General features: G+C 50.4%; 4 protein-coding genes across 4 annotated transcripts; 1 reads left to right on the top strand and 3 right to left on the bottom strand.

Annotated features, from left to right (window-relative positions):
* Positions 1–2,711: 2,711 nt before the first annotated feature.
* TGAM01_v208327 (hypothetical protein) lies at positions 2,712–4,121 on the top strand (the record flags this gene model as incomplete). Its single annotated transcript, XM_018807914.1, has 1 exon — positions 2,712–4,121. One exon carries the CDS (start codon positions 2,712–2,714, stop codon positions 4,119–4,121), a length of 1,410 nt encoding a protein of 469 aa, XP_018658819.1.
* A 2,188-nt stretch (positions 4,122–6,309) lies between these two features.
* TGAM01_v208326 (hypothetical protein) lies at positions 6,310–10,735 on the bottom strand (the record flags this gene model as incomplete). The annotated part of the gene is made up of 3 exons (XM_018807915.2): positions 6,310–6,477; positions 6,554–10,042; positions 10,100–10,735. The coding sequence occupies 3 exons, from the start codon at positions 10,733–10,735 to the stop codon at positions 6,310–6,312; spliced, it is 4,293 nt and encodes a 1,430-aa protein (XP_018658820.1).
* A 3,653-nt stretch (positions 10,736–14,388) lies between these two features.
* Positions 14,389–16,508, bottom strand: TGAM01_v208325 (hypothetical protein; the record flags this gene model as incomplete). Its single annotated transcript, XM_024550300.1, has 3 exons — positions 14,389–14,910; positions 14,988–16,183; positions 16,373–16,508. 3 exons carry the CDS (start codon positions 16,506–16,508, stop codon positions 14,389–14,391), a joined length of 1,854 nt encoding a protein of 617 aa, XP_024404957.1.
* Positions 16,509–17,581: 1,073 nt separating this feature from the next.
* TGAM01_v208324 (hypothetical protein) lies at positions 17,582–21,549 on the bottom strand (the record flags this gene model as incomplete). Its single annotated transcript, XM_024550299.1, has 6 exons — positions 17,582–18,399; positions 18,537–18,873; positions 18,928–19,222; positions 19,889–19,971; positions 20,227–21,214; positions 21,302–21,549. 6 exons carry the CDS (start codon positions 21,547–21,549, stop codon positions 17,582–17,584), a joined length of 2,769 nt encoding a protein of 922 aa, XP_024404956.1.
* Between the last annotated feature and the right edge of the window lie 1,293 nt (positions 21,550–22,842).

The following is a 22,842-nucleotide window of genomic DNA, read 5'->3' as shown; positions in this document are numbered from 1 at the left end:
TTCATTATAGTTGCCTATTTTTCTGATGGATCTTCTTTTCTGTTATATCTGTTGTTCATTCGAATGATGCAATCTATTAGCACAAGTAGTTGTTTCTTTTATTTTTCTCTATAACGGACAATGTCCCCCATATTTTATTATTTTGAACGTCACTGTCTCTTATCATTTTCCTACTTTTAAAAATATGATTCATTATCAGTCTGCTAATTCTGGATAATGTATGCAACAATTTTTTTCAATTTTTCTTTTCCTTTTCCATGGCAGCTTGGCTTTGTGACTACCAGTGTAATAAATGAATTACTGGGCTGTATTTTCAATGAGACGGGAGAACTTGACGGAGGCAAACTCTTGAGATTTTGGGAGGTTTTCATTGTTCAATTGTTTTGAATCGTATTGGAACAATACTTTCCAGTTTTTTTTGTTTTCTTGACTTTCTTTGGTGTAGAGGGATTTTGGAAGAATGTTGATTCGACAACATTGGTCGGCAGCCCTTGTATAAAAAGAATAAGAAAGCTAGTAGAATTAGGTAATTACTCATATGCCTAAAAAAATCGCTTGACTTCTCGAGTCTTTCTCGAAAAACCTGGATTAGAACACACAGAATTCATCAACGTCGTTGCGTAGTCTTACTGGACCAACAGATCATACAAGATTGAGTCAGAGGCAAAGAAATCTCGATAACTACACTTGTCTCTCATGAATATCCGTCTCTCTAAATATTGAATTAGACTCTGCTAAAAAAAAAAGGGGGGGGGGGGCTGCTCACCAACACAAGCTTCATGACAGGCACCAAAAGGCAGCGCGTTGTGTCTTTGGGATTCGGAATGGACGGGATACTTATTATAGACAAAGAATAGAAGGGACTGAGAAGGATTCCAGAAATCTGGCATTCAAAATTTTCTCTTGTGTCTGGTGGTGAATTTAAATGCGATAGGTAACGCGCTATGGACTTGTACAATCGTTGAATAATTCTAGCATGCAGCATCACCCGTACTGTATAGTTCGTGCTCTGCTCGTTTCAGGCCAGCACAGCCGCAGAGCGTAGTGTCAGTCCCGCCAGGGAGTTGCCGCGACCCAAGTAATATAACTTTATAAAAACTCTCTACCTGCTTCAGACTAAGAAAAAAATGAGCCGGAGCGAGATGCCTAAAGAGATCATTGATAAACAACTAACCTCCCGAAAAGAGTGGGAGGAAGAGAATGAATGAGGGGGGGAAAAAAATTGAGAGAGAAAGAGATCGGTGAAATGCTACCCTCGGGTCGGCCAAGTGTGGTCAACTTGTGAGGGTATTTTCGAGTACAGAGTGGCCCTTTGACTTGAACGGGCCGTTAAAATGAGTACTGTAGGTGAGAGACCGGGGGCTGGGTGCGCTAGAGGCTCTCTCTTGTGACCTGGGTATATAATTGTGTGGCTGGCGCAAAAGGGAAAGGAAACTCGGTTCCCTACTTTTGGAGCGTCAAATGCAACTAGCTGGTTATGTCTTTTTCTTTTGATGCTGTTGTCTCTTTTGCACAGCGAGTGACGAGTAGCGAGTAGATACCTGGTGCATGCAGATTTAGCCGCCGTTGTCTCTGCCGACTCTTCAACATCCCTTCGATGCTACCATCATGCAGCATGCAGACGCTGCCAGCCAGCACGGAGGAGGCGCCGGCAAGTAAGTGCTAGCTCGCTCGGCCACCGTCCTATTTGCTGCTAGCAATATACGAGTACGGGGGAACACAATCAACATCCCTGCCCCGACCAGGCCCCGATCCCTGCCGGGCCCCTCCGTGACGATGCCATCCCTGCGCGTTGCCACAACAACCGTCACGTGCAGCCAGGATGCCCGGCCTGCGGTGTGAATGGGCCAGCCGCGGAGCCATACATAAACCAAAACAGTCGGGCGCATTTCTGCTCCCCAGGCCGCCAACGTACATGATCCCATCTGCAAGTGCAGGAACTGGGCCCGTTCTAGCCCAGCGGTGCTGCTGTCTCTTCTCTGGTGGCTCTCAGATCCAGATTGAAGCAGGACGAGACACGCCTTTCCGGATTCCAGATTGATTGTAAGTTGTAAAAAGGGCGAAGGAGGACAAAAATAACTCCTCCCTTCTTCACCATCTCCTTTTTTTTTTTGTGTTTATCTCTCTTACAATCAGCGCCACACCATACACACACCAAATGACTTCTCAAGCCAAACCTCACTCACTAACAATGGCCCCAGCTACGATCCCTCATTAAACCTTAAAAAGGTCTTGCGGAGTGCATGTCAATTTCCCCGAGCGCCCGGCGAGACAACAAGACCGAAGACCTACTGCGTATAATTGAGAGCATTCCCCGTGTCCGTTCAAGAAGGGAGGGTGCTGGTCTGTGTTTTGGTTTGGTTTTTGTTTTGTTGTTTGGTCATACCATTGTTTTGGAGTGTCGACAGCGAAGGAACATAATCCCTCGCTGGTGGTGGCGTCAGAGACGAGAGAAAGTAACGACGGAAAGCAAAAGAGTGACGAGACCATTGATGTCGGAGATGAACGCTGTCTGATTGCTTGACTTGTCCCTCTATTTGACCTCGTCACTCAATCTCGGCATCAGCTCTGCTGCTTACGAGACCGTAATCAGACATCTGCGGCCGACAATTCTTTTCCTTCGACTCACTGATCCTTGATTCCCCGTCGTCTCTACGTTATTTGCGTCTATATACACTTACACACCTGCTTCACTCGCCCGTCCGCCTGCAATGGGCCCCCCGAAGACGAGGGGCCTCACGGCGCCGCAGAATCGCAGCCGCTTTCACGAGGGTTCCATGAACGATCGCGTGTCCGCCGTGCCACCGGAACATTTCCTTGGACCGGGGGAGATAGAATCGCTGGAGAGACCGTTGGAGGTGGAACTAGAGCAGCATCAGTTAAATCTACGAAACGCTCGCCGGTCACAAGATACTCAGCGTCAGCTTCAGCTATGGCTGTCTCAAGCTCCAAGCATTGCACCAAGTGTCGCTCCGAGTGTCGCTCCGAGCACCAGCACATCCTCTCCGTCGAAAAAGGGCATGCTGGGCAAAGTCTGGGATGGCGTTCGAGGTCGGCTCCAGCTGAAAAAAGAAGCCCCATCCCCTGAACAACCGAAGAAGGCAGATTCCCCGCCCAAGAAGCCGGCAACAGCAAATATTTACGACGACAGGCCCACTAGAGAAGAGGCCTTGGCGAGTTATCATTTGCTGGTTGAGTCGGGCTTCTTCACTTCTCATGCCATTCAGTCTACCCGACAGCCTCCGCCGCCCGGTTTTTCAAAGCAGCGACCAGCGACCAGCGCCAGCCATCAGATGCTTTCTGTCTCGCCAAATTTGTCGACGCCGCCGCAAGGACAGCAGGCTCTCCAAGCTCCCCCTTCATTGCCTCCGCCTCTGAAATTTCCTCTCAACACCACCCCTAAAACACCTAAAACGCCCCGGAGCACTAGGAGTAATAGGACGTCTTTGGGCGCCATGACCGCGGCGAGTGCCGATTCAAGGGGCACTAAACGGACCGTAACTGGAAGCCCCAACAACAACAAGGATATCCTGATCCACCAAGACGAGAGGGATGACAGCCGCGAGAGGAGCAAGCCGGAAATTCCTAGAGAAGCGCGCAAGAAGATCCGTAAGAGTACTTCTAAAGATTTCACTATTCCCGTTCTTCGTACCGTTAAATCTACACGGAAACTCGTGGCCAGTCGATCGAATCGCCGAAAAAGCCAAGGCAACGCTAGTCTCACGCCTGTGGTGATCCATCACTATCATAGTCACAGCGCCTCAAGTCGAGACTCCAAGCATAGCAAGCGATCTTCTCACTTGCTGTGTGCGGCGCCATCATCTGCGGGTTCATCGCCTCGGAGCTCCATTGACTCTACATCGTCATGGAGAGAGAGTGGTGACAGCGTCTATAGCGTTCGGGCCATCGGTTCTGGTTCTAAGAGCTCTCGGGGCCTTCGACCAAGAAAACCTGCGTCCAAGGCTGGCGTTGCTAGCAAAGCTGATGCTGATGCAGCGGAGGCTCTCAAGGTGGTTCCCAATGCAAACCGAGGAATCCCCGGTGTTCCAAGCATTCCCGCCAAGTATACTTTTGGAGAAGATCGAGAAAATGGACAGGTCTGGCGAGGGCTGAGACGGTGAAGACTCCTATTCGCATTAACTACTATTATTGGACTTTTGTTGCGGGCGTTGTCGGAGCCACATTTTTTCCATCTCAAAATCTGCTTGTTCTTGAATCATCCGGATTCAATTTTTAACGAATTTTCTTTCTCTCTATCACGAGATATGATATGAATTTTTATCGAACTTATTTTTTTCGCATATACCCCATCCGTTCGGAGGGCGACCAGAAAATCTCTAGAAAACACCAAAAAAAATGGAAGAAAATACACACAAAAAACCCAACCACCGATGTAATGATCCAACAAACCGTCTTTTGCTTCCCAGCAGCACAGACGGCGATTTTTTCTTTTTTTTTTTCTTTCGTTGTTAACAAAACATTGTCTTCATTTGCAAAGGGGATGTTGTGCTTTGTTACGTCATGTGTCACGACAGAAGGAGAACAATATATGAGAAATCACGTATATATACGACTTTGACGACATTTGTGCCAATACGCAGCAAGCAGCGACAGAAACAAGGGAAGAGGATCAACACTACTGAAAAGGTTCAATGGGGAGACACGATGGAAGAAGGCGAAGATGAGAGAAAGAAAAGCCCCCCTTTGCCTGTCACTCTCTGAAATGATTGCGCAGAAACAGGGGTGGGCATTTCGTTCTTCTCCTTCTGACTGGGAAATTCCTATCCTTCTTAGGGTTGATATTTTCCTTGTTCGAAAGCTGGTTTGCTTGCTTTTTGAAATTTTTTTGATTTTCAGTTCGCAAGTTTTGCAAAGGGGAAAACAGAAAAGGAAACCATTGCTATTCGTTTTTTTAACATTCGTTTACATATTCGGATCTCTTCTTGGTTTTCTAGACCGCAGCCGGGTTATGATTCTCCTACAGAAAGCATCGATGATAATACGTTGATCGACTCGACACGGGAATATAAAAGGCTGGGGAAAAGAAAGAAAGAGGAGATCTTGATGATGAGATAATGACTTTCGTAGGGGGATGAGGAAAGGAGGGGTGATTGTACTAATAGGGTATTTGCTTTTTTTTTATAACTTATTTTATGAATGACAAGAGACATTACATCAATCAATTTGTGCTGTGCCAATTGTTGTGACTTGATTATCTTTAATTCGAGACTCATAGTCCGCTTGACGGAAGAATCTTACTGTAAATACCTCTATAAAAAGCATTGAGGAGGGCAAGCAGTGATATCAAAACCGGCCCATGTTTAACTGCCATGGAAAGCTTCAACTGCTGTTTAAAGCTCTAGCTGCGTGTAAGTAAAAACAGAAGGTGAAGCAACTGCTGTGTCATTCCTTAGAGTAATGATATTAAGATCCGGTTTCATTGAAGTTTCGTAACCAAATTTGAGAATACCGAATTAGTACTATACTACGCGTCTATCTAACCATGTACTGCCCAAATATCATATCCAACCATACGTAGAATTAGAGGCAGATAGAGAAACGTGAAAAAGAAAAAGAGTCCAATAATAACCACAAGTGGAGATATATCCCATTCATAATCTCCATCCTAAGCAAAAAAGGAACAAAAATCAAACCATCTCTTCAAGTTCGGGTGCAAAATTAGCTGCTCTGATCGTCTCCTTCCATCAGACAGCCCCGTCTATATCAAGTGCATTTCCTCCATAGATCCCATTTGGTCTTTTGCCATCCATATACCATTTCGGGTAGATGCTTAGAAAAAAATTAAAGAAAATATCATCACCCTTGCTATTCCTCATGCAAATGATGGCGACTCATTCATAGTCTGTACAACTTGAATGAGCATGAGAATAGGGCGTATGTGAGAAAATAAAAAGCGAGAGAACAAGAAGAAGTAAGGAAATCCCATATCCATAGCCATATCCATATCCGTCATTCTTCCATCACAAATGCTAGTCCCATATAACCTGCTGTTTTGAAGTCAAGCGAATGAAATAATACAAAAAGAACAAAGGTGATTCACTTGAGAGATGCTTTAATAAAGATGATAGTGAAACAAACAATTTCCATATAGGGCCAAATTGGCCGTCAATAAGAACTGGGAAGAAAAGGAAATATCTCAAACGCAGCAAACTCCTTCCCAAGAACGAATGTAACATCAATTCATTCCACTTATGCGCCAATCCGCCACCATCCCACAAAAAAAAAAGATTGAAGAAGAGTTAGAGAGAGAGAGAAAAGAAGACGGGGGAATCAACAGCATAGTCGCCATCATGTTAGGCCAGCGTGAATTTCATGAGCAGATCGATCGCGGATAGTGCGCGAGGCAAAAGTACGTCCGGCTACAACAATAGCCCGGATAGTGTCCCAGATTAGAACAAAAAGCCCAGGGAACCAGTTATAAAGCAGCGCGCAGATCATAGCAAGGAGAAGAGGGATCTAAGGGAGGTATAATTGGTTAGCAATTAGATTTTCCTATCATAAGCAGAAATAGAAAGCTTCTCCCATGACTTACCCAAATGAAGAAGAGGTTTCGATCGTTGCTAATCTTCTTTAGCTTTTGCTCCCGAGCCCGCAAAAAGTTTTCTTGTTGCTCCTTGGTGATGGCATGCTTGCGTCCAATCTCAAGAATCTCCGGAATCTCGGTACTGCGCCCAGCTGAAGTCGCAACTGAAGCTCCGGTCGTAGTGAGAGACTGCTTGGCAACAGTCACTGATGACTGCTGCTGCTGGTGGTCGTATAGTTTCGAGTATTTCAAGTCAGCCTCTGCTTCAAGAGCCGCTCGAGCTGCCGACTGAATCTTCCTGTCCCTGTCCGCTTCGGGATAAATGTCTGCATAGGCAGGAGGTGCCGCCGATGCACCATTCATGTACGACGAGAGATCCCACCAACGACCATCTACCTTTGGCTCATTGTCGCCTTGGTTATCTGGGCGGTTACCGGTCATGTTGGGCATCAATTGCTGTACCCTGCGGATAAAAGGCGCTTGCTGAAGGTAGGCCTGGTAGTCGGGCAGAGCTTGCATACCGGCAAACGTTGGCATCTGTGGCATCTGTGGCATTTGAGGAATCTGAGGGAGGTGTGTAAAATTCTGGAGCTGCTGGGAAAGCTGTTGTTGGAACTGCTGAAGCTGCTCTTGAACCTGGTTCTTAAGTGCAGCCGCCAATGCTGTGGTCTGCGCTGCTACACTGTTATTAGCATCATCGACAACAGCACCAGCAACTTCTTCTAGCACAACGCCCTGGTCCAGTGCGATGCCGCTTGGTCGCCTCATCTGGAGGATGTCATTATCGTCAGAGTCTTCGTCTTCAAAGTCATCAGTTGTGTATTCGGGGCTCTCCTCGCTAGGATCCACAGAGATGGGTTCTTCGTGAGTTTGAGCTCTAGTCAATGGCTCCCACAGCGAGCGCAGAGAAGCGGCGCTGCTAGAAGTGCTCCGAAGAGATCCTCCGCTGCGAGAGCGGTTGTGCCTTTGCGTGCTACGAATGGTGCGAATAACGGCTCTCGACTGAGCTACGTCGATGGCAGTAAGGCTCGATAAGCTTCGCATTGTCGGGTCGGCTCGGGCAAGCAGCAGTCGTCGTGCGATTTCTGGGTGATTATAGAGAGCGGCGAAATGCAAGGGAGTGAAGCCACCTCTATCGCGGACATAAGGGCTTGCGCCACGGGCGAGGAGAGCAGCAACCAGGCGGTGATAACCTTGGGAGCAGGCTAAATGCAGCATGGTATGGCCAGACGATCCCTTCAGGTCCAGTTGCGCCCTATGAGGGCTCTCATCCAGATCGATGAGGTCAAGAACTTTGAGAAGCTGAGATTCCAGGTGTGTCTCGTTCGGCGCCGCCTGGTGATATACAGAGCCGGGGCCGGAGCCGGAGCCGGAGCCACTGTTTGTTGAGCCACCAGAAGATGGCCCATTGCCCCAGCCTGGGCCGCCATTGTTTAGAATCCTGTGTGCAAGCTCATTCACGTCGACAACCCGGCCGGACATCTTGTGGCCCAGTACAGCAAGAGCGGTACGGATCAATTTGTCTTCGGTATCGTCGATATATTTGAACATCTGAGGCTGAGTGTAAGCGAGTGCTTCTTGTCGCCCAATCGTTACGGGCACGGAGCCCGCAACCGCAGAAGGAGGCACGAGGCACACGAGCGCCTGCGGTCCCCAAAAGGTAGTGGTAATAGCCTTGGCGCCGCCGAACCAAACCTCGTGTCCTTGGACAAACGAAGCTCCAATCACGGTAACCTCGATGCCGCCAACCTTGGGGCCCTCGTTGGGGATAACCTTGTGGATGATGGGTATTGCCAGCTGCTCGTTTACTGAGGCAGGGGGCATCGCATAGAGGCTACGGCCAATGGGCTGTGGGAAAAGCGCCGCAGAGTTGACACTATTCCGGAGCCCGCTTGGACTAGGAGCACGGCTAGGATGGCCAGATGTCGGGGCAGAATAAAGCTGGGCCATGGACACATTATCCATGCTCTCGGAGCGTCTACTGCCGAATAATGGGACTTGTTCGTTGCCGTTGGGCGTGGTAGATCCATTCGTAAACGGGGCTTGGGGGTTGACCATGGTGCCAAAGATTGCCTCGGGCGTCGGGAAAGAGTGTGGATTAGGTGAGAAGGGCGAGGTTGCGGCGGAAACGTGCTGGCTTATATGGTTCTGAGCGGGCATGTTTTGCGCGACATCCATACGTGTCATGGCTAAGCCATTGGGAACCCTGCCAGAAGCACTCGATTTTCTCTTCTTAGCAGGCCCGCCCTGGTTAGGCGAAGGAGGCCGTGATAGGGGGCGCCCAGGCACTCCTACAGCGGCGTTGCTGGATGGTGGTCCGTAGGAGGCAGCCTGGCCATTAGGGGAAAATGCCATGGGAGAGCCCGACTGTGTTTGCATCGCCAGATTATTGTCTACATCCATGGACTGCTGCAGCGCAGAGCTCGAAACCGGTTCTGACATTGCCGGCTGCGTCGTTGAGTTGGTCTTGTGATCATCTGTAATCATGATGGGTTTCGACATGGCCTGCGCAATGACCTTGTCCTTCCAGTCTTTGATGGTGAATATGACGTTAAAGCCCGCCTTTTCGTTGTGATGGCGGCAGTAGCAGGCGATTCGCATAGGCGCGTCAACTTGCATGGCGCGAGCGTGTCGGCTCTGTTCTGGCCGGCCATTATTGTCTAGAGCACTGATGGGCTGCCAGTCCTTGATCTCCGAGGTGTTGAAAACAACGACACGGCGATGCTCATCCGCGCTCCACAATCTATCTTCCTCAGGTTTTTTGACCTTCTTCCTCGCCGCTCTCTTGCGCTCTCTTGTAATACAACCAGCGCAAATGCGAACTTCGCCTCCACGCTGTGGAGAGTTTTCGTCATCATCCAGATCCGGGAGGTAGTCCTGAGGATTCGTAGCGGCCCTCTCCAAAGCCCTCTCTCTCGCCTCTTTCTGCTCCATGGCGCTAGTGCAAACTAAGCTGACGAAAAGTTCGAGGGTGTCGGGAGACCTCTGCGCGGCGGGCTTCGCCATGAGCTTGGGTTTGGAAATTGTGTGGGGTGGCAAATGCAATTTGGTGATGCCTGGTGGGAGCGGATTCAGTGCCATCTTTATGGGAATCTGCGTCTCCACGCGAGACTTGGTGGGTGTCGGGTAGATTTTGAGCTCGTATCCCCGGGTAAAATTATATGTGGCGGGTTTGGTAATGCTGGTGGTAGTGTCGTGCCCGCGGAAGCCGTCGAAGAAGCCGATGTTGTTTACATTTTCGTTAAAAGGGGTGTTGTCATTATTGAAGCGTGATACAGGAGGTTGAATGAATGGCATTTGGAAATTGGGATTGCTGGACAGTGTGTCCGAGATGCTCGGCGGAGAGTTCAGCAATGCCGTCCACCTGGGACCAGACGGAGAGGGAATATTGAATACGGCGCCCGCTGGCGATCCACCATGGCTGGCGACCATGCTCGACATTGGCGACAATTCTCGCGACGCCTCTCTGGCTTGTCCTCCTGCGGATGCGGCTGAATACTGCGGGAGAATTGTTAGTCCTGGATGAGCAAGGTTATCCAAGTTGCATTCACGTACCGAATTGTTCTGCTGATGCCCATTCGGTAGATCCACGTTGGCCGAGCTGTTGGTCTCGGTGCTGGGTATGCTGGGGGAAGATATGTTCATGTGGCTGCTGGGCATGGTATCGAAACTTCTTGGAAAAGCTGATGGAAAGTTAAACTGGTTCATGAGGGCATCCTCGCCGTCATTGTCAATGCTAGGAAACATGAGATTCAAGGATTCATCTTGACGAACAAACGGCAAGGCTGAGTCATTGTCGTTGGAGCCGGGCATATGCCGGTTTCTCCAATCCATGCCGTCGTCCAACTCGTCGGTCGTTGTCATGCCTGTCATTACTGGCGTCTGTGTGGACGTGGCGCTTCCTGTCCTCTGAATGGATGCGGTAGAGTCCGAGGAAGAGTCCGGTAACGAGCCGTTCGGTGAGTCGGGGAAGCCAACGTTGGCGATGAGCTCCTGCGGATTCAAGAAGGCCTTCTGCTGGCCGGGTCCGAGGCTTGTCAGGCTTTGCAGGTCGTCCGGGGCAGGGAAATAGTGCAACAGATTCGAGGTTGCCAGTTCATCGTCGGACAGATTCTGCAATCCGTCGCTCTGCATTGGTGACGCCCCAGCAATGAGCGGGCTGCTGGCGCCGCTTTGGGCAGACGGGGTCATGGCCAGCGGGCGTCGACTGGCCACGTCTGGCGATATATCGAATGCAGGCCAAGGTTGTTTTTTTGCCGAGCAAAGAAGAGTCGGAGGGAGGCTCGATTCGGTCGCTAATGTTGTTTTCTGTCGCCTCTGGCTGCCGTCCCGTGTGTCAGGAGTGCGATTCGCGGATGAAGCGCCGGGGTCACGATAGCATCAGGCCTGCAGGTGGAGACTGTGTCTTACAATCGAAGGCGCAAGCACAAAGGGACAGATAAGGGTCCTCCCTAGGTCTCCGGATAAGAAAGTCGGGGATCGAGGGAAAAAAACGCAGGCGAAAAGCCAGGGAAGGCTCGTGCAATGCGGTGCAGATCCGAACGGAAGAAAAAAAAAATTATCGCGGAATGAAAGGCGCCCTGTAGCGATACAAGGGGGGCGAAAGCCGAGGTCGTAATCGAGTGAAGATGCGGCTTTCCGGTTCGTGGGCTTTGAGCGGTGTCGAGACAAGGAATGGCGGCGTCTGTTGAGGTTTAAAAGAGGCACGTAGAAAAAGGAAGAAACAGTTTTGGCGGTGCCACTATTGGAGGCCAGACGCAAGTGGGTGTTTTTTCCACGCGGCACTCGCTAGCGGGGGTTAGGCTAGCGCAGCGGCTTGGCCTGTGGAGAGGCCGCGATTCTGGGTGGCCAGCACTGCAGGTGCGCTGGACTGCACAGTAAACTCAGCACGGAGTAGGTTTCTCCGAACGTGCCAATAATTGGCAGAGAGAGGGCAACAAGCTCCCTGCGGTGACGGCATGCGCCTGGCTCTATCTGCATCTCTCTGCGCTTATCTAGAAGGGAAACATACGGGGTTTCTGGCACTCAGATGCAGATGGCGCCGCTGCTCTGGGCTGGTGCTACTGCTCGCAATGCTGTGGCACGGGACAGGCCAGAAGCCGCAAAGAACTACAGGTGCTCGCAAGTGATTTCACAAGCAAACGTGCAAACGCCATGTAGGTTACTTTTCCCTTTTGCCAAGCATGAAATCTACATTCAGTGACTTTTTCTGCTGCAACGCTGCCATACTTACGTCTGTCCTGCCTCGTGCCCCTTCCAAGTACTCGAAGTGTCTGGTGGCTTTCAGGGACCGACAACGGACGCCTCCTCTGGGCGCTCTGATAAGCGGTGCAGCCAGTAGGGAACTTGGCTGCGTGTAGACTGCGAGTCTTCTGCGGTCACTTTCGCACTGTCTAGTTGAGACGAGCCCTTGACTACATGGAGGTAACTCTGCATATGCACCCTTTATAAAGTCAATCCAGCAGCAGTGGCAGTACCTGATGGGCGTCAGGCCTCTCACTGACACAGTCGGTGCAGCGAGTGCCAGGGATTGCAATGCAGCTCGTTCGTCACTCTCGCCAGGGTGCACCGCAGCCTGACCAATGATCACGAGGCAGGGCCATGTACGGCTGGGTAGCGCATGTAGCTCGCCCTCCTATATCATTTCACCTCCATGCTGCAATCCACAATACGTAGCACGTCTCCTGGCACCTCTACAGCCAAGTGCTTGTATATGGCATCTGCGAATGGGTAGAGGCAGGTACTTGCTCCCTACAGTACAAAGCCAGAATGCTCTGCCAGCAAATAGACCAACGTATCTTGGTAGCATACTCCCATCAACCTTGAAAACTTATGACACGCTGTCCTCTTCTTTCACTGCGCAATCGATGACAAACACACGACGCCCACAGCTGCCTGATGAATGATGTAGTTGCTGCTTCTCCAGCCTTCCAACCAGCCTGTCTCTTCCCCAACAATCTGTCTGTCACCAAAACTAGCCCCGGCCCCGGTCCTCCGATTGCCCGGGACTCAGACGGAGACGGGGACCGCGGGTTTGCCGATCTGACAGCAGCTGTCTTCTATCCACCTCTAGCATCAGCCGAGGTCCCTGAGTGCTGCTTGTGCCTCGTAATACTGAAGCTATTACTGGAAGTCTCTTGAGCTCAGCAACTCGGACCTTGAGTCACTAATCATGGGTGTGGACGCCCCAATCACTGTCCTGCAGCTGAAAAACTACACACGGAGTACGCATGTTGTGCGTACCTGAGTCGCTTTCCCATTTTGGGCTCGTGACCCCACAGCCACCAGCCGCACGCTCAGTTTGCCCATATCTTTTATCTTTGAATCACCTAGAAAGATGTCCGTCAAATTATAACTGCAGCACTTGTCAAGCCACTGATAGGCCGTTTAAACTTCTGCCCGCGCCTTCACGCGAGGAGGTGAACGGAACACGAGTCAAAACATGCTTCGTGCGTTTTTCACGATATATCCCAACCTTGAATGCTTACTCGAAAATTGCATACTATAGCAGCTGGGCCCACATTCACGCTGTCCCTCTTCAGTAGCGTAGCATTACTGAACCCTTTCCTGTTGACCTGTAATAATACTGCACCAGTACCAGTAGACCAGTAGAATCGCCCACCTCAACGCTTCTTCTCGGGTTTCAGGAACACCCGCTCTTCAACCGCAAGTACCTACGCGCTACCTCATGCCGCCACTGTAACTACAGCATAATGTCCGTACCGACTCCGTACCATTATGCACTTCAACAACCAGGCGAAGCTCGCTCCTCTACATGTTTTCCACGATATCCCCAACGAAAATCAATAACCATGAACCCCTCCTGCTCACAGCCACACTGCAAAGCAAATGCCCAGATTCCACCTCATGGACGCTGCAGCCTAAATATCGTCACAGAAATGAAAACGAAATGCGGAAGAGCCGCTTTGTTGTTCGTGTAGAGACGAGAGACGATGCTCGTCTGTAAAATGTTGCTGCTGTCGTATGACCGATGCGGGCGTGTGCCAGCGGCGTGTGCCCTGCAGTACAGTAAGGTTCAGGTGATCCGGCTGTAAGCTTGTCAAAAATCACGGCCATCGATCTTACATACATGAAATTTGAAACGTTAAATACAGAAATACCAAACTTCTCTTTGCCTTTGAATTGACTTTTTCATATTCATGCACTCTGCCAGGGCAGTCTGCGCGACTACCGAACTGTATCAAGCTACTTACAGCTACTCGATAGCCATCTTCGAGCATTTCTTATGTCTGCATCTACGTGTACCTGCATATAGTAGGTAGGTTTAAGCCACGATTAAGCCTCGTGGATATTCTTTCATCCTTACCCAGTGAAACCCTGCCCTTTGGGGGTGGCGGCCCAGAGAAATCTGATTATAGTTTGACTGGCTTATGCTTAAGCTGGAGACCTGCAACAGCATCGTTTCAAGGGCTGTTCGTCGCACTGTATGTCTCGTAGATGTCCTCTTGATCACATTGTTGTACTTGATCTTTCTATTATCGACGATCTACGACAGTTATTTCACAGGCTTCTTTGTTTGGCAAGGCTTGATGATACCATACAATTGCTGGAAACCGGGATGATATGATATGTATGATATAGGGCTAGGGGCATTTAGTTCAGCTCAGGTTCCTATTCTTGGAGAGTTAGAAATTACAGTCAAGTAAATCCACCCGGAGGAACGAGGCCTGGTCGCTATTTATTGAATCAAACTTGTCTAGAAGCTTAGTACTACAGACGACGACGCGTGTATAAGACCGCAGTAAGTAAACCTTCAATTCTGCAGTCTATCATCCATTACGCTTTGAAAGAACTCGAGAACTAAAAAGATGGGCCATACGACATTAATCCGAGTGCGAATGAGTTCCTGACTTTGATGTAACATCTCCCAGCGGCCGAATCTTCGCAGACTCAGCCTCAGCAAGACCATGCCCAGGTGGCGACGCGTTACGCAGTGGAGCTTCAGACTGCGAAACCGCCCACTCAGCCGGTCCAACTTCCGGCTCGTCATAAAACCGAATCTCGCGTCTGCGAGCCGGCATTGAATCCTCATCGTGCGAAAGAGCATCTTCTTCAATGGCACCGGGCCTCGAAGGTACGGGATGAAGCATAGGGTGAGGCTTGGACGGGCCAGAAACAGTTGTGGTAGTCAGGGGATGTCCTCCATCGGGAGCATCGATTGTGGCTTCGGCGTCCCCCCTTTTACTAGATAGCCACTTGGATACGGAAGATATGCGTGACCCTATGCGTGAGCTTATGCGCGAGTTGTCGCCACTGTGGCTGACGGTTTCGCTCAAGACTCGAGAGATTGTCCGAGGCATGAGGTACCCTATTTTACCAAGGGGGATGCTCAGCCCATGGACGACCTAACAAACAAGTTAAAACAATTAGTCACTGCGAGCTTCAAGATAGGATAGGAATGAGGGTCCTAAAGAAGACTCACTACACTGCAAACAGTGAGGAACCAAACCACAATCCTGACCATTTCGCCCAAATCCTTGACATCGCTTCTCGGATTCCCCTCTTCATCGCTCAAGTACTTTTCAATAAATTCCAAAGTAATGAAGAGATAAAACACCGCCGACACGCCAATGGGGCCAAAGAATCCCACAAAGAGAGCCTGGTGCCTCTCTGTGATTTGGTGGATCCATTTATGCAGCCCATAGATCCAGGGCAGCCGCCTCACGAGCATCACCAGGATGCCAAGCGGCACGAGCTTGTATATAGGGATCAGGGAGTTGTAGCGGAACTCAGTCCACGGCAAGTAGGCCCCGTACCACAGAAAGATGGAAACGTTGAGGAGCATGTCTACCGTAGGCTGCAGCGAGTCATCCAGCGTTTCGAGACGGAACCAATCATCCCAAGTAAATGCATTTCCGGCAATGAAGCAGGCGAGAACGTCGTCTGTGCCAATTAGCCCGCACGTACCGAGAACGAACAATGCCAAAGATACGGCAGAGACCAAGAAACTTTCTCGATCGACATAGTTGCGCTTCACGGCCCAACGGAGCAGCTCCTTTGCTACCAATCCCACAACAGCGCCGTAGATGACACTCAGGATGATGGTATAAGCCCAAGTATAAGCGAACCAGAGCCCCATGGCATTCCCAGCTCCGCCAGAAGTAGCACCAGAACCAACATACTTGATCAAATACAAGGCAAAGAATAGGAAAGGGTAGCCCAACCCGTCATTCGCGCCAGATTCGGCAACGATGAGGTTCTGCAGTTCCTTGGGGATGTTGTTATCAGCAAACTTTCCCTTGACAATAACAGCAGACAACACAGGATCCGTGGGCGTGACGCAAGCACCCACGGCCAGGGCATGCAAGAAGTTTGGCATCCCGGCAAGGGCCCAGACCAGAAAGCTCGTTGTAAGCCACATTAATGTCATGGCAGGGCCGAGCAGCAACATGAGAGACTTGCGCTCTCTCCAGAGGTATTTGCTAGGCAGTTGAACGCCAGCAATGACCAGCTGGACGCCAAGGACGAGCCTGGAGAAATTGAGCGTAATGTTTCCCAGCCGTTGGTCAATACAGTCGGCTTCGCTGATGGCAGACGTGCTGCATCCAGCATAGGCATCTGGGCGGATGAAGTTGGCGCCATGAGGGCCGAGGGCAACCCCAATTAAAAGAGATATGACTACAATGCGCACTATTAGCTACTAGACGAGCTTAGAAAAGAGAATGGAATCCTTGGCTATCGAGAAGACTCATGTCTCGAACAGTGCAAGACACCTTGCTCATGCAGGCAAATAAACGCAACTCTCCCGAAGGCAAAGGTGATATCCCTCCCCCCTCCCGCAAGATAAGAGACGAGAAGAAAACTTACGAGCTTCAGATAGATAGTAATTCTCTTTCAAGAGATACGACACCAGCCCAAACAGCGATATAAACCCCCCCAAAACAGCAACCACGATATTGAAATTCGACAGCGCCAGCGGCACAGCCCAGATGTTATCAGCCATGGCGACGACAGCGCCTCAGCTGAATGTTAGCAACGCGAGAATCGAGTTGCTGCTGCTGTAGTAACAAAGACAGCAAAGATCATTTCTTCTCAAAAGTTTCTCAGCTTGACAACTCGCAGAGAAATCTGTCCGTCTCTATTAGGAAATCCCTTTGCCGTAGGTAGATCCCAAAGAGCCTTATCCGACTGAGTGACGCAATAGGATCGGATTCTGTCAGCTAGTATCCCAGACAACGCAGCCCAACTTCCCCTAGAGACAGGCAATCAATTCGCAGGACGTAAAAAACAAAAAGGCTATCCAATCGGCCTCGCATGCAGCAACGCAAACAAGTTCCGCGGCGGGTCGATATTGAAAAGGCGGGAAAAGAAGAAAAAAAAAGAGGGCTGTCGAGTCCAATTAGCCAATAGAGGTGTGAACTTGGCATCCCCCGGTAAGTGGCGTCGAACCGGTGAGCGCAAAAAATTCCCCCACAAGCAACTGAGCACATATTGGGGGCCGGCTGGCGAAGGATTTCGAAATTTTTTTTTTATCTTGAATATCGGGTCTGAGTTACATTCCGTGTGATAGGCCAAGGCTGGCGAGAGAGTGCGGCAACTCTCCGGAAACTTGCACAAAGGCGGATAGATGCTGAGAGAAGAGAAAACTTGGTCAAAACAATCGAGATCTTATCCAGTCTGTTTTAATGGTAAAGATAATAAATTGCTTTGGTATATGTATGAATAGGAGAAGCTGCTAAACCTACTGCCGAATAAGCTAGTATTACTGTATTTACCAAATACAAGCCTCGAGGTATCAATCACCATCCTTCGAAAAAAGGAAAAAGATGTGTAAAATGTAAAACTCCTATCCAGGGCTCCATCCAGTTGCCGTTACAATCATTAGTATCCCATGCCCAACTCCATGGTATGCTTTTATTTCTTCGTCGTAGGACTTCCGCATCTCCCCCTCGTAGCTCATACACTGTAGCTGCGCCTGTCGATAGGTAGACAGAGCACACCCGTAACTTGACACTCATCTCCATCATCTCCATCCACGGCGAAAGAAGCGCAATGTCGGTATGCGCTCATCATGCCTCATCGTGGAAGGTTAGCGCCCATGACGGCCAGCCGATCTGCGGCAATGTTGCCAGGATTCGCGGCATGACCTTTTACCCACTGGAAGTAGGTATTGCCCCCAGCCTTGGTTCGTTCATCTATCTTTTTAAGGATAGGCCGTATGATGTCAGAATTCTTAACATCCTCATTGCTGGCTGTTTTCCAATTCTTTTTACTCCAGCCAATGGGCCACTCAGTCACGCATTTGATGGAATACTGGCTATCGCTGTTGATGCGAACCGTCTGGGCAGCCGGCACAGATTCCAAAGCTCGCAGCATAGCCATGAGCTCTGCGGCTTGGTTAGTCTGCTTCTCGCCAAGCAGTTTTTCAGCCAGATTGCGAGGATCGTTCTCTCCAAAATAAACGCCCAGTCCGGCACGCGCACCCTCTCGGCCGTTGGCCAGGCTGCTCCCATCTGTATATATGTCGAGAACATCCTCTCGCGGTTTCGTATCGGCCTCACTGTCCTTGAGGATAGGAGTGAACTTTTGGATTGTGAAAAGCTTTTCTTCAACCTCCACCTTCTCCACTGGCTCCACCTTCTCTCCCAATGCCTCTATTGCCTCCCTATTGCCGAATTGTCGGATGTATGCCACGGCTTCTGCTCGAGTAGGAAAGCGTTTGTACTTGGGGCCCTTGACGCCCGTGGTGGCCTTCTGAGCTTCGGACCAGTCTGTGAAGATGCCCGTCGGTTTGCCAACAGCAACCGCGTAGAATTTATCGGGCTCATCTGCCACTGCGACTTTCTTCCCAGCAGCAAAGGCGTCGGCGTCTTCTCTTGAAAGAAAGGATTTGACTACAAGCAGAGGAGGGACAACGGTTAGCTATACTTTTCTTTTCTTCCCCCCCCTTTTTTTTCTCACTCGTAGAATAAGTTTCCAGCATTGGTAGTGACTCGTTTTGTATTGTTTGTTTGAAGATTGGGCCACTCACAAATAGCGCCCTTGAACCCGGCCGTCTGAGCCTGGCACTCGGCGTACGTCAAGTACACCCCAGGGACGAAGCCCGCTTGCACGGCGTAATATTTCTGAACATTTTCCATCTTTTTCTTCTTGGAGGCGCTTGGCGTCGCAGCGCTGCTTGGGGCCGACCGCTTGTTTTTGTTGCTGGGCATAGCGTCGGGTGTGGTGGTGGTGGTGGTGGTATCGGATACACCACCAAAAGGGCCAGGAAACGCGGAAGCAGAAACAGGCGAGTTGGGGCTCAGCTCATAATATTGTCGCGCCAGGGTCGGCGCTGCAGTCAATTGCGATGGCGGCCTGACCACGGCCTGCCACACCACAGGGTACCGTCAGCGGCGGGTGGCGGCAGTCGTGATCCTGACGAAAGCGCTGGCGATGCCGTTGGCGATGCTGTTCGCACAAGGCTGAGGGCGAGGTCGCATACGCTTCACATCAATGGCATGGCGCTTCGCCAACGTCGAGGGGGCCGGCCGGGGCTTAAGAACTGGAGCTGGCGCTGGAGCTGGCGCGGACGGTCTGCGCTCGGACAGTCGGCGAGAGAGGCGAGAGGCAACGAAGCGAAAGGGGGGGTTTTTGCGTTTGGGGGGTTTCTTGGTTGTGCCCTTGGAGCAGCAGCAAGGCAGAGCAGCCGCCCACCGGCCGCGTGATTCGCGCAAACTTTAGGAGGGGCAGCGCTGCTGCCCGCTTTCCCGCACAGCGCGGTGGAGCCGCCGCATAGCGCCTGGTCGCATGTGCCGCGATGCAACCCCAGCAGAGTGAGGCGCCGAACCCTGCTGTGATCTCGGTGTTTAGGGTATCTTTGGGGCACCTCTGCCGCTCAGCCCTCCAAGCCTAGGCCCGGGGCCGGGTGCGTGTTGCTGGATGCGTCTGTTGCTGCAGCTCTTTGGCCATCGGATACTGTTGTTCGTGATCAACACGGTAGGTGACATGTCCGTGTTTCAAACTCTCCGTTTCAATATTAGAGAGGCTGGTTGTTTCTGGATTACTACTATAACCAAGGGACCTCCCAGTTCGCCGATACATGTACTCAAGCTTACAAGTAGTGCTGCCATCCATCCAGCCATCACGTTGCCTCGGTCAAGCCGTAATGGGTTGCCAGTTATCAGCCAGTCACCGTCCCTTGTTTGCCACCGTACCAACGAATTACATTCATATTCTAGTCTTTGCTCTGTTTTCTGTCTTGTTTCCGTTTCATAATTACATGCCTTAATAAACAGCTTGATAAGTTCCAATCTGTCCATAATCCATTCGCCGTGCCATGCCATGCCAGTAAAGCCACAAATCTTCCATTGACAAAACAACCCGATGCCAAGTATGTCGTACCGAGTCCCTTCAGCGATTAGAGGATTGTCTAACCCCTCTTCTGTATCTTGCAGCTCTCCCTTTTGTCGTCGTCGCCAACAGTACTGTAGTTGTAGTAGTATGCATTTTCCATGATAATTTATTCGTACAAAAAGATGCAGCTGTCCACAGCAGCAACAATAGCGCATCATACCTATATCAAAAGCACGCCACGCAGCTAGGGCGCGCCAGTATCGCCGGGGGAGCTTTATTGTCCGGCACTGCCTTAGCCAGCAATGGCAGTACTGAGTCTTATATCGTCCTTGGAGGTGGTAATCCTAAACGTGAGTGGTTGGGTCGACAAGGGGGAGGTCAGGTACACCATCACCTTCCCACTCCCATGCCAGCAAGCTCCAGTTGAGCTCGCGTCTCCAGAAAAGACCCAATCCTCGTCCACCTCCATCAGGACGATCATCTGCGCTCAGGCCGCCCGTCCGAGGCATATGGCAACAGAACACTGCCTTACCCATGCGAGAGTGCAGGACAGCCATGGAGCACGCAACGCATGGCTCATGGGTGGAATAGAGCTCCAGTCCGTGACACAAGTACCCATCTTTGTTCGGGTGCTCTTGTTCGAAGCACTCCTTTTCCAGCTCAAGCATAGGTGTGTCCTGGAAGGCGTCGAATTCCAAGATGGGGCGCTCCATTGGCTGTTCAGCAACCGCTCGCTCGTACCGGACAAGTTTCTGAGCCACCATGCTCATAGCACGCAGGACACAGTGCGACATTGGGTTGTTGTCGAAACCGAATCCATTTTGTTGATAATGTCTCGCGTCTCCGGCAAGCCCAACAAGCTCTGCGCCCTTTTCATTTCTTTGAACAATCACAGCCCCCATAGCTTCTCCAATACCCGCTTCCTTGGCCTGAAGAGCTACACGATGTGCCAGTGCGATCCAAATCGGTGCGTCATTCTTAATGTCTTCTGTGCCACGGGCGAACATGCCCGGATGAGGGCCCAGCGGGTTGTTCTTGCGATAGACTGTTGGCCAGAACTGTGCACTCCACATAGCGGCCTGGATTTGAGACGTCGGTGCCATCATTGGGACAGGGATAATGCTCAAGAATGGCTCCTTCTCGACTCCTTCTACTTCAGAAAGCAGCGCAAGGAGCTCATCGCGGGAAAAGTCTTTGGACTCTCCTACCACGACGTAAATCCAGGTCGATTTCGAAGTGTGGATTTGCCGACCAGTCGGTGTGTCATTCATCAGCTGTGTCTTCAGATGAGCCGGGAGGTCCGCTGGCTTTGCACATCTTCGCAGATGCGGTAAGGTATTAGCGTTACCGGCATTGCTCAAGTCGCGCAGGAGTCTGAAACCCAGTCAGTACACTGTCCATCAAATGACCTTGTTTCGGCAAGAAAACTGTTGAAAGAGAAAAAGAGAACCGAGAACTTACGTGACAAAGTTATTGGCAGACTTGGTCGGGACTCGAGTGATGTACGCATGGGAAATGTAATGATCCTGATAGACTTCCTGGTCCGTTTTGAGAGGAATCAGAACACCCTGAGGGAGATTTTGAGCTCTGAGATCATCGATTATGGGGTTAGGCAAGGCAAGCCTCCCCAAACGGACATCTTTAGCGGTTGAATTCTCAAGTTTCGCGTTGGCCGGCTCGTCAAAGAAGTCATCTATTTCAACAGCCATCTTGCTCCAGTAAAGCTAAAACCGTCTCCGTCAAGGAAGCGAAATTGAAGTTTTGGGAATGATTGATGACAAGCAAATCAAAGCAATCTCGCTGAACAACAGAGAGAGTTGAAGTTTCGATGGATGTCTGGCGATGCTGACGACACGATAGTAGAAGATAGCTTTGTCTCGGCTGAGTTGCTATGGTGACGTTTTTGACCGTCTTTGATATGCGAAAGAAGCAGCCAGCAAGCAATAGTTGAGGTTGCCACAGAGTCTGATGTTTATAAATCCTAGCCAGGTCTGAGAGGAAGGAGCCAATAGCTTTGTTGAATGGCCAAGCGGCTACTTCGCCAACTTGAGGCTAAACCCCGTTTGCCTTCCAAGGCGACGACGATGATCGCTTGCTTGCTGGGAGAGGGCGATGCTGGGTGTGGATTTGAGATAGCCTAGCAGCGAAACTCTTATGGACGGGGTAAGGCTGCCCTGAAAGAACCTTTTAACCCAGACTCTAAAGAGCTGCTCTCTAAAGGCACTTGAGCGGAATAGTGGACTTGGATGAGACCGCCTGTCAGTTTAGAATGGTTGGCGGGAGAATCTTGCTGGAGTCCTCGTTAGAAAAATGATCTGCAGTCGACGTTCTATCCTTGGTGAACTGAGGACGGCAGAAATTTGCATGTTACTGCATGATGTGCACGATAGAGAATAATCGCGAAAAGTAAAGGTTTGGGGGCAACAGAAGAGACAAGGCCCGAATAACTTACCGAAGATGCGCCAGAAGATTTGCATTTGCAGAACGACCAAAGTAAGTTGGATCTTGAACTCCGAGCGTTTGAGGAAATCAGATAATTACGATGCTGCTGAAGATTGAAGTTGAGGACCAGTGGAGAACAACCAGGAAAGCGCAGGCGCTGATTGGCCACAGCATCGGCAGGCAGGACGCCCCACTTAAAATTTCTATTTGCATCTCATGACGGATTCACTTCTGTTTGACTTTTTTAGCAGATCTACGCTGGTGAGAGGATGAAATAGCAAGGTGCTTGCATCAATGCATAAACATGCAGAAACTTCTGTTTGAATGCCTAAAATATCTTCTTATAGAGCCGCCCGAAACATGCAGACACGCCTAAATGCATCTGTTAGCTGGGTTATTTGCATGGTCCATGATCAACTTTGACTTTGATAGATGATGGCAGTCGCGTTTGACATGCAGCCGTTCATGTGACAGCGGCAGTTCCTGCCAAACGGCCTCCACCGCCTTTGAATCTTGCAGCCACTGCAGCTGCTCTGTGTCTACATAACTGTGATAAATTT

The sequence above is a fragment of the Trichoderma gamsii genome (genome assembly GCF_001481775.2).
Source record: "Trichoderma gamsii strain T6085 chromosome Unknown Scaffold_34.2, whole genome shotgun sequence".
Taxonomy (NCBI): domain Eukaryota; kingdom Fungi; phylum Ascomycota; class Sordariomycetes; order Hypocreales; family Hypocreaceae; genus Trichoderma; species Trichoderma gamsii.
The sequence above is the reverse complement of the archived record's forward strand: the minus strand, read 5'-3'. Positions and strand labels throughout refer to the sequence as shown.